This window comes from Lipophrys pholis (genome assembly GCF_963383615.2).
Source record: "Lipophrys pholis genome assembly, chromosome: 8".
NCBI classification, from domain to species: Eukaryota; Metazoa; Chordata; class Actinopteri; order Blenniiformes; family Blenniidae; genus Lipophrys; species Lipophrys pholis.
In genome coordinates, this window is record NC_137630.1 from 29571668 (window position 1) to 29581925 (window position 10258).

General features: G+C 39.9%; 1 protein-coding gene across 3 annotated transcripts; it reads right to left on the reverse strand.

Moving 5' to 3' along the window:
* Positions 1-878: 878 nt before the first annotated feature.
* tmem9 (transmembrane protein 9) lies at positions 879-7125 on the reverse strand. Of its 3 annotated transcripts, none has more exons than XM_080469927.1 (6): positions 7031-7125; positions 6763-6889; positions 5194-5285; positions 4892-5000; positions 3860-3991; positions 879-2278 (listed from the first exon to the last, which is right to left on the reverse strand). In XM_080469927.1, exons 2-6 carry the CDS (start codon positions 6844-6846, stop codon positions 2138-2140), a joined length of 558 nt encoding a protein of 185 aa, XP_080326053.1. In that variant the 5' UTR covers positions 6847-6889; positions 7031-7125; the 3' UTR covers positions 879-2137. The 3 variants fall into 3 exon arrangements, 2 of the variants coding, with proteins under 2 accessions (XP_080326053.1, XP_080326052.1); XM_080469926.1 differs by having other exon boundaries at positions 6763-6862; positions 7031-7122; XR_013935567.1 differs by having other exon boundaries at positions 2171-2278; positions 3750-3991; positions 6763-6862; positions 7031-7120.
* Positions 7126-10258: the final 3133 nt, after the last annotated feature.

The following is a 10258-nucleotide window of genomic DNA, read 5'->3' on the forward strand; positions in this document are numbered from 1 at the left end:
TTTCTTTCATTCTGGACGTCACACAACTAACCGGGGACAAAACTCTCCCGTTTGGCTTTTCCATTAATTGATGATCACTCGCCACTTCAAATGAATAAATAAATCATTACAATGAAACGTACATGTATTCATAGGTGCACCTTAGATTATATTAGAACACAATGTGAAAGTAAATTTTTCCAGATTTCCAAACTGTACAATTTTCAAATTTTTCCAATTTCCTAAAAAAACCCAACCCTGAAATACATTAAAGCTTTATTCTTTACAATTTTAGCCTTTAAGTCATAAAAATAAAAAATGTTGAATGGGGATGTATTAAAATCATTCCCCCTCCTAATCTTTTAAAAAAGTGAACCAGAATTGTCACAATCTGTAAACCGTTTAGTTTCTGCACTATGAGTATAGAAATAACTGAAGAAACAATTCACTTGTCAATCATATACATTTTTTTCAGATGTATATGTAGAACTTTCTGTATGTGGCTCCATCATGTGAAGCAATTAGACTAGAAAAACAGTTAAAATAATGAGTATGAGTATATAATAATCCCCCCTATATTGCTCTTCTAGCCACTTTATAGATTGAGTCTGTTGTTTATTAATGACTAATATAATTCATAGTTTCATTCCAATACAAATGTACTTACACAGAGATTGATCAAAATGAAGCTCAAAGATTCAGATAAAAACACAGTTAGATGTATGTACAGATACTTTCAAACTATATTTAGGTATCACTATAATGTACTTAAAGATTGTGAACTGATGCTTTGTCGCCCCCTAGTGCCAGAACAGAAACTGTAAATTTGACCTTAAACCTGCTGGAAGTGAGAAAAAAATTACTAAATTCATGTTTTTTTTATTTACATTTTTTTTTTTTATGTATTTATTCATTTTCCCCTCAAGCTAGATATACAGACATGATCAATGTATTACTCTCCACTTCATCTGGAGATTCAGGTACTTACAAAACACAGCTGTGATACGAAAAAAAGAAATAATTTAAAAACACATAAACTGTCACAGACAAAGAAACACAAGCAGTTCACATTGTGTAAAGTGAGTCGCTAAACTTTTTTGGGAAAACCCCCCAGAGGAATAACAAAGAAAGAGACGCCACGGTGATCACAGGAGGAATTAAAACACTCGCTCATCCAAACATCAACAAGTATCTAATTCTGCTTTGATTCCATTTCCTGAGAATCATTTGAAGCTCTGTTGAATATCCGGCCCTCTGGTTCTCCGTTACAATAAACTCCGCAGGAACAAGAATCAGGTTCTACTGACACCATCACATCAACATAATCAAAAGTATTTTTATATCCAGTAAAACTTCATTGGGAGGCCTCACCGTCTGTTTAGTTGTAATTTGCCAACATTCAAGAGACACACTTTTGCACTTTACTTTGCAGGAACACATTCTCACACAGAGAGGCAGAAAAGGCACAGATGGGGGCAAATAACAGATTATAGCACATTAAATCTGCCCTGGCTTTTCTATAGCGCCAATAATTGCTGCTGTGAAACTAGGAGATTGTGGGTGTGTGTCAGGGCTGCATGATGTCGTCATGAAAAGAAATAACGTGTTTCAATAGAATAGAATAGAATGAACGGTGCATTAAAGCTCCACATTATGTTAACAGACAAGATTTCACTTCGTTTTGTTGAAACTGGCGACAACATGCAAGGGAGCAAAAGCACAAAAATCAAAGAAAAATCACAGAAAGAAAAGTGCTGAACTGCTGCTTCTGGAGAAAGTTACTACACATCTGCCTTCATATACTTTATAGTCACCTCAATACTGTGTAGCCTGAGCGTATGTTTAGTACTCTCGAAGCAAAAAAACAAGTTTAATTAAACGTGAGTCTGCGAAAGCGTCAAAGCTGTTCACGGGTTCCTACTTATTTGTTGCACTGCAGGTTGCAGAGGGCGATGGATGAACTCGAGTGTGCAGGAAACGTGCAGTTTCAGGGGGTGCGACGTCACCACAGCCGCCGGATAAATATTAAACATTGGGGAGTTTGAAATGTGAATGGTGGCGACGGCGCGGCGGCCGGTCGGGTGCGGTGCACGGCGAAGACGCGGAGGTTTGTTTTCAGGGCGGCTTGGTGACGAGAGACGACGCGAGACCGCCGGGCTTAACTGAGCATCTTGTGGCGGTCGAAAACTGTCTTGCGCTGCTCCTGGACCTGCTTCTTCCAGCGCTGCTGCGCGCCTTCGACGCGCTCCAGCACCGTGTTTCCTCTGGCCTGGCTGCTGTCCGGCTGAGGACGCATCTCCTGGACCCACACACACACAAAACACAAACATTTTACAACCTAGCCCAGAAACAAATGGACGGCAATTAAGGTTGAAAGTCTTTCTTTTTTTTTTCCTTAAAGGAGACATATCATGCTTTTAAATCCTTCCTTTTTACATATAAATCATACAGTTGTGGTCTATACAACGCGAAACTGCAATGCTTGGGTCTAAATTCCTCATTATTAGAGCTCCACAGGCCCCTTTTCTACCCCTTTTCTGATGCGCTTCTGAGAGCAACTCGTTTTGGGGCGGTCTCTTCAAATGCAAATGAGACACTTCATACCCCGCCTCCTCTCCAGGTTGCAGAGGTGACACTCGGTTCAACTCCACCCTGTTCGGCCATCTTTGTAGTTTGATAGAACAGATACAATTATCTAGCGGCGCAGAAACCTTATATTCACACATTATTTACAAAATGTCAACAACGGAAGATTTGTCCATCCAGCCATACATGTTGGAGCCAGAGTCGGACCCGGCGGAGCGAGATGAAAATGACGATGATGCAGCTGCAGAACAACGTCTTCATATGGATGTAACGCAATGGTGTGTTACTATATTTACACTAACTTCTCCATCCATGCCCACTACTACAATACTGCCTGTATTACAACGACTATTTAACACAGAAGTTACATTATAATCTAAAACGAGCACACAGCGCTAACATATGAAGACGGTGCAACTGCTAATGCTAACAAAACAATGACAGGGACGTCTTATCATCACACTTTTTAGCATTATATAAAGCTTACCGAAGTGCTCTGTTCGTCGTCTCCATAGATAGAAGGAACTGACCGCTCAATCAGACGAAGTCTTTCGGCAAATCCTTCTTTATACTGGCGGAGGTTGTTGAAGCAGTCGTCCTTAAAGTGCTTCGCGCACACAAAAATGACCTTACCCACAGATGTGGGTACATTTCTGTGAAAAATAAAACTCAACCAGGCACTTCGAAAAGGTTCTGATGCTGGGAGACGGTGTAACGAAGCTTGTGGGTTACTACATCCAACAACCGAACATTTCGACTTATCCTCTCGTAACTTCGGTTGGACTACAAAATCGCAGCGAGAAACAAAAATGGCGGATTGCTCGAAATGTCGATGTCCTAATTTGGCAGTTCCGCTGAGAATACTGTGACGTCATTGTTCAAAAAACGTAATAGAGAATAGAAAAATCGAAACCGATCGCAAAATATGACCAAAACAGAATATAAAGATATCAACGGAGCACCTGAAGAGACTACTTTGAACTTTTCTGTACTTCTAAACACTCTAAATATACAACAAAATGCATTTAAGGGCTAAAAAAGTGGATTTAGCATGATATGTCCCCTTTAAGCGTTCAATTAAATATTTTAATTATTACATTTATAATAATAAAGTTTTTACTTTATTTGTTCTCCTTTTTAATCGCTCTGTTTTAATGTATTTCCTTTATTTCCCTGTAAGTTACCTCGTGTCTCTGAATGCTGCTCCGTGAATAAATTCACCTCGAAAAGCTTCATTGGGATTGAACGCGACTCAGCCTGTGACCGAACTTCGGTTACGTCTCTGCAGGCTTACCTCAGTGTCCTCCTCGTTGTGCAGCGGCTGGGTGTAGGGGTCGTGCTTACGGATGAGCGGGTCGACCAGCAGCAGAAACAGCATGTAGAGCAGGAGGGCTCCAACCACTGACAGGTAGATGATGATGGTCACCTGCAGCGTTTATCATCACATGACAGTTAACATCCAACAAGACACCGTGACAAGAACCTTGCCGTTCAATTTAGTTTACTTCTGCAGCGTACGACTCAAAGATATGACTGTAAAACATTTTTAAATTATCATTCCTACCCGTCTGCTGCGATCTTTAGTTAAATGTTGAGTCAATGGAGATGAACATTGAAACTAATGTGTTGATTCGTGCAGCAGTTTTCTCCTCCGCTGCTGCAGCGCCGGGATTTTTACGGCAAAATGACTCAGTTTCCGGTCTGTTGCCATAGTGACTCGTTGTATCGGAGCTCCATTGATGGTGCCTTTTTATTGTGGTTGTGCACTTAACTCAAGGTTCACTAAAGCCCCGTTTCCACAGTGCCGGTACGGGTCAGGTCGGAACCGGTTGTTGTGCGTTTCCACTGACTCAGAACCGTTACCAACCGGTACCATTGGTAACCATTTCTCGCTACCCCTCCACTTGGGGTACCAGGCACAATGTGCCGGATATGAGGGGGAGGAGCTTCAACACTGCCGTCTGCTCATTGGTCCGTGACGACCGCTGTTCTCCCAGCAAGCAGCCATTTCCAATCAGTTCTTCTGCAGCAATCAGGATTTTTGAAAATGTCCTCCCGTTACGGCGTCACATCCTGCATGATTACGCAACCGTTCATAACCCCGCCTACATTTCAAACCGTTCCCCGTGTAATGGAAACGCGGCACTGATACGGGTCTGGTTACGGATAGTCAACCCCCACCTGACCGGCACCGGTACCGGTACCAAGGGGCACTGTGGAAACGGGGCTATACTGAGAGTTTATTGAACCAATTCAGATCAGCTGTGCTGGAACCGGAAACTCTGAGATTATTGAACCTGAACATCCCCCCCCCCCCTCCCGGTACCTTGATGGTGTTGCTGCTTCGCTCCTCATACTTGCACTCGCACAGCAGACAGTAAGCTTCCACATCATGGCCGGGAACTGGCATCGGCTCCACGACATGGAGGCAGTTACTGAGAAACACAAGCAGCGTTTTTCACTGAGCAGGAGGACGATTTACACTCTTACATCTTATCCCCCATCGCACCAATAACTCCATCTTAGGAAAGATCTGAAGGCTTCTAAACATCCAATATAACTTCCATATTGTTGCAGAAACATGTTGGGAGGGAATAATAAAGAGAAATAATCAAGTGCTCCTCTCACCAATCTTTCTGGGACACGTTCCTGTTGTAGATGTGACCGGTGATGTTTCTGTACGGAGGGCAGATGCACTTACAGCGAACATCCTCAAAGCTCTGAAAGAAGAGAAACAAACACCAGAATCAGACCGAAACACTCGCAAATGTTTCCCAACGTGACATCTTTTCCATCATACAACTAATATTAACAAGTCTACTTCTGTCAGACGCACACACATAAAATCTACAGTAAATAAAATCAGGCAAAGAAGTAAAATAACACAAAGTTGAATCCAACATTTTCTACAATCTCACACAGATGAATTAAATACTTGATTAAACTTTTTGTGGAGAATTCACAATATGTATGGATTAACTGCTGTTTGTATCAGACATCGTTTTCTATTAGATTTTTAACAAACCAGCACAAACTTTGCTCTGATGAATGATTCACCACCCGTCACCTAGAATCTGGTTTGGATCGATGATTTTTAGGTCCTGATCTTGTGATGAAAGATGTCAAATGAGTTATTTTTAACGCCATCAGGATGGCGTAACAGGGAGGTTGACTTGTTTCACTCCTTCAGCCATCAAACTTCTATTTATTAACTGGTTTACTAATATCTACAGACTAAATACTCTATGTGTACGGTCGGATTGTGTGACTTCTGTATCAACCAAACTGTCCCTTTGGGGATGAATATGCCCCCCCCCCCTTACATTGTGCTCGCTCAGGTGAAACTGTTTGTTTACATTTTATTTGAAAGCAAAATTCCATGAGGCCGACATCCAGTAATTGGTGTCATATTAATACATTGGATTTAAAGTTAGAATAGATGTTACTGATTTCCATACACTACACACAACATTTAGTGAAGCCCATTCTACCTGAATAAGAACACTAATCCAGTCATTGTGCCCCTGAATGAACAACACAGGCCTGATTCCATCTTCATGGACGGCGACGCTCCAGCTCATGGAGGAGGCATCATTAGTGAAACGGCTGCTGGAGACCGGCGTACCTCAAGTGGAGAAACCTGCGCTTCCTCCAGACCTGAATCCCCTAGAAAACCTCTGGGATCAGCTGAGGCTCGTGACCCTGTACCCAGAACCTCAATGAGCCGAGGCCCAAACTTCCAGAAGGGTTTGATGCCTCAGCAGACAATAAGTCTACTTGTGAACAGCAGGAGACGCCGTCAAGCTGGGATTGATGCTCAAGGGCACATGGCAAGATATTGAGATACTGGCACTTTTGGTTATGGCATAGGTTCTACTGCTGTTGGCTTTTGTTTCAATAAATTGTTTGAGACGAGGAAATCGTGCATTTCACACGAAAGCCAAATATCCTTAACTTTTTATGAGTAGTAGTATTTGGATTCTGAAGTCTTATTTTACATAATCTATTTCCTTGTGTTTGTTTATAGTAAATGCAGAAGAATGCCACAACAGATTCCCAGTATGTGGATTTCTTAAATATTCTTCATCAGCATATATAAACAACTAATAGGAAGAGTAAAAAACAAACACTAAATGATGTGTGCATGCAGATTAAATGAGATTAAAGAGTGATCAGTGTCCAATGTGCATCTTTTACCTTGGCCTGTGTAAACACAGCAGGATCCAGGAGCAGCAGCAGGGCCACTGCTGCAGCTCCCGCCTTCACCCTGGAGGAGGACATGTCCCACCAGGATCACCTGAACAACCAGGAACACCAGGATCACCTGAACAATCAGGACCAGCAGAACCAGCAGAACCAAACAGCGCACAACAACAGAGGAAATAAACGACACAAAAACACGAGGATGCGCACAAAGCGACAGTCAAACCTCTTCTGCAGGGAGCAAAAACCACAAGTAACTCACCCTAGATGTGCGGATTAAAGGTTAGTCGCGTTCTTCTTATTCAGGAAGAAACAAAACGTTCATATTAATGAGTTCGTAGATTTATCTTCTGCTTCCGGGATGAAGAGTGACGTCACACTGAAGCTAAAACAGAACATGCAGCGACACCGCTCCCTGGTGGACAAAATACGACACGACATGTTATTTTTATTTTTTATTTTTTCATTTGAATTTAAACATTTTTAAATTAATTTTGATTTTATTTTACATTTGAAAATATATAGAAAATTAAGTAGTTAGTCAGCTAGAGTGTATTATAATTTAAAGGGTGACAATGAGCATTAAAGGAAATAATAATGTTGTAATAATGTATAAACATGCCATAAAATGATAGAACAAATTAAAATAAAAAGCAAAGTACAAGAAATGAGAGGATAATATCAGTTAGAGGATTCAGGGAAACGGTGGCTATAGAGGTCTAACAATAAAAATATATATATTGTTCACAAATTTCACAAAGTTGAGGAGTATTTTTGAAGAATTTCCCTCTCAGATGAAAATTTTTTTTTTTCTATCAAAACCCAAAAGGCTGAGATGGGACTCATTTAGAAAACAAAATGTGAATGCTAATAATTTCCATATCTGACAACAACATTTCTTAGGACTTATTAGGAATTTGATATTAGGGGGTTTCTATAGTAAAAAATAATATGAGTTAAAGTTTTGAAGCAATATTAGAACATCTACGAAGGTGATATTCAATGTCAGACCTGAAACTTCTGGAGACAGTCATAGAAAGGATGAGGAATAGTTTCAGTGACCCGATTGCAGAAACAATAGTTAACCAAGTAATCAGTAAGTATTTCAGTTCAATTCATTATAGCAGTAGTAATACACAATTTCTTAAAAAATGTTGAGTACTTTGTCCACTTCTCTGAATCTCCAAATTGCCTGTTATATTGTACATTTCAGTACATTTGTTTATGTTATATAAAAAAATGTATTCTGATGAATATTTTTATCTGAACACAATCAGCTTTGTGGGTCTATTCTATTCTATTCTATTCTATTCTATTCTATTCTATTCTATTCTGCTTATATATTGTTGTTAGAAAGTATTTAATATCAATCCTGAAACCAAACGAAGATTCTACTAACGTTATCCAAAGTGTGTGAGAGACAGATTTTCTATTTAAAATCTTTCATTTAATATCTTTGTTTCATGCCATAATCCATCTGTGCATCCATACTCTGTGCCACATAGAGCCGCTGCCATGTGGATCGTTTTAAAAGAAGTAACAGAGACATTTGTTTGTGTGTTTACTTTTTTTCCTCCCAACATTCAGAACGGTTGCAACATTATAGATCCCGACTCTGTCGGCTGCACTAAACAAAGTATAAACAATATCAACGCCTGAATGACTGTAAAGGTGCTTTTGATTCAGTTATTTGCGCAGGTGTGACTGTGAATGTATTAGAAGTGCTGAAGTGACGTGAATACCAACATGGTCCAGATGTTTCAGAAACAATCCAAAGAAACAATAAAAAGCTCTGCGATCAGCCAGTAATGATAATATCAATAATGATATATATACACACACACATATTATTAGTTATCTTTAGACGCAATCAAAAAAGTAATAACTTGTGACTCATCGTAATATTTTCAGAGTCTAAACTGTTGTTATGTCAAACCCCGTCTCCCTGCTGGAATCTGAAACATCAGCCTCGGCGTCTTGAACCAATCGATACCTCCATTTCCAGGTAATCCTGCTTTCACACATCCCTCTGTGTAGTAAGATACTCATAGCTTTAATAAACCATAGAAATCAATGACTTACAAATTCATCCCGAACCTCTTGAGCTTGTGGTCACGCAGATCATTTGAGACCATGGTTATTTCTCTAATGAGCAATGATAGGAGTGTGAAGAACACAACACAGGCCTTCATGTAACCCCTTACCCACCGTTCAGAACAGCCGTGAAGCTGCCAGCTCCTTGTTTGTTCCAAACCCTGTGTGGAGATCTAGAGGGACTTCAGATCTACAAAGAACAGATTCAGTTCAGGCCTGTGAGGTCTTTGTTGGCTTTGCTGGATATGTGCAAATACACAACAGACTACAGTATTGAATGTGAGCGATGGGAGCGAGACGGCGTTCGCATGGGACGCAAACACAAGCAGTTGTTGGCCAAACTACACGTGAGAAAACAACATGTAAAGGAATGTTGGTCTTCAAAGAAAATGTCAATATTTTTTTTCATCATATGGTTCATTTGTGTACAGTGCAATAAGTGCTGCTACATATAGAGTGCATGAAGGAGAAATAATAACAGTTGTATTTAAAAAAAAAAATGACAAGAACATATTTTATAGTATCTTATAGTGAGGAATTTCTATAAAAACTCTCTTTAAATTGTTAGATTAAAAATGATCATGATGCTGGTCCTTTCTAAATGGAAAGAAATCAAAAAAGTGAATGGATGTTTAATCATTAATGAGTTATTAGGGTTAGGGGATTTGAATAGGTTAAAAAAGTATAAATCTCAGATCATGTTATTGCTTGTAAATCACCTCATGAATGAAGATTCTCTAAATTTGTATTGTTGGTACTTACCTGTATTTAGTGAATTTATTGTCTTTTCTTGGAATTTGAGAGCTGTATGTACTGTTTTGGATGTTAATTCATCCTGTATTGGAATTAACTGTATTTCTAAACCAGCCTGCAGTTCTTGATTTGTCTGATCGTCACTATATTGGTCATATAACTTACATGTACTGACTTCAGGTTGGGGTTTGTGTGAGCTCCTCACCTGTAGTATATTTCATCTCTCAGTCTTCTCTGATGCACGGCTGCCCTTTACACCCGTAGGCCAATTATAGCATAAATGACAGTGACCAGAGCTCAGCGCCAGGCCTCATTATCAGTTCAGACTTCTTTAAAAAAGAAAAAAAAAAAGGTGAGGCAGTCCCCTTTGTCGAGCGAATTAACAAGAATTATTCCATTTAAAAGGAAATTAATGTAAAATAGCACAAAACGAAATGTCTAATTGATGCAGGCAGATATTTTAATGTAGACACGGTCCTTGTGCGGTGGACTGGAAACACACCTGGACTGTTAAACAGCAAAGAAGAGGAATCCACAGTGGAAACACTGCAGTGGAATTCACCTCATAAACAACATCAGGGCGAGTCAAGCTCTTCTGTTTGTTAGGTTATCTGGAGGTATTGACTGAATCACATTATTTAAA

Bases quoted from the DNA above. Each gene is read 5' to 3' on its own strand.
- tmem9 (XM_080469927.1), bottom strand. From the start codon at position 6,846: ATGTCCTCCTCCAGGGTGAAGGCGGGAGCTGCAGCAGTGGCCCTGCTG. The intron at 3,992-4,891 runs GTACCGGGAGGG...TAAACGCTGCAG, and splicing joins GAAGCAGCAACACCATCAAG to GTGACCATCATCATCTACCT. The intron at 2,279-3,859 runs GTAAGCCTGCAG...GTGTGGGTCCAG, and splicing joins ACAACGAGGAGGACACTGAG to GAGATGCGTCCTCAGCCGGA.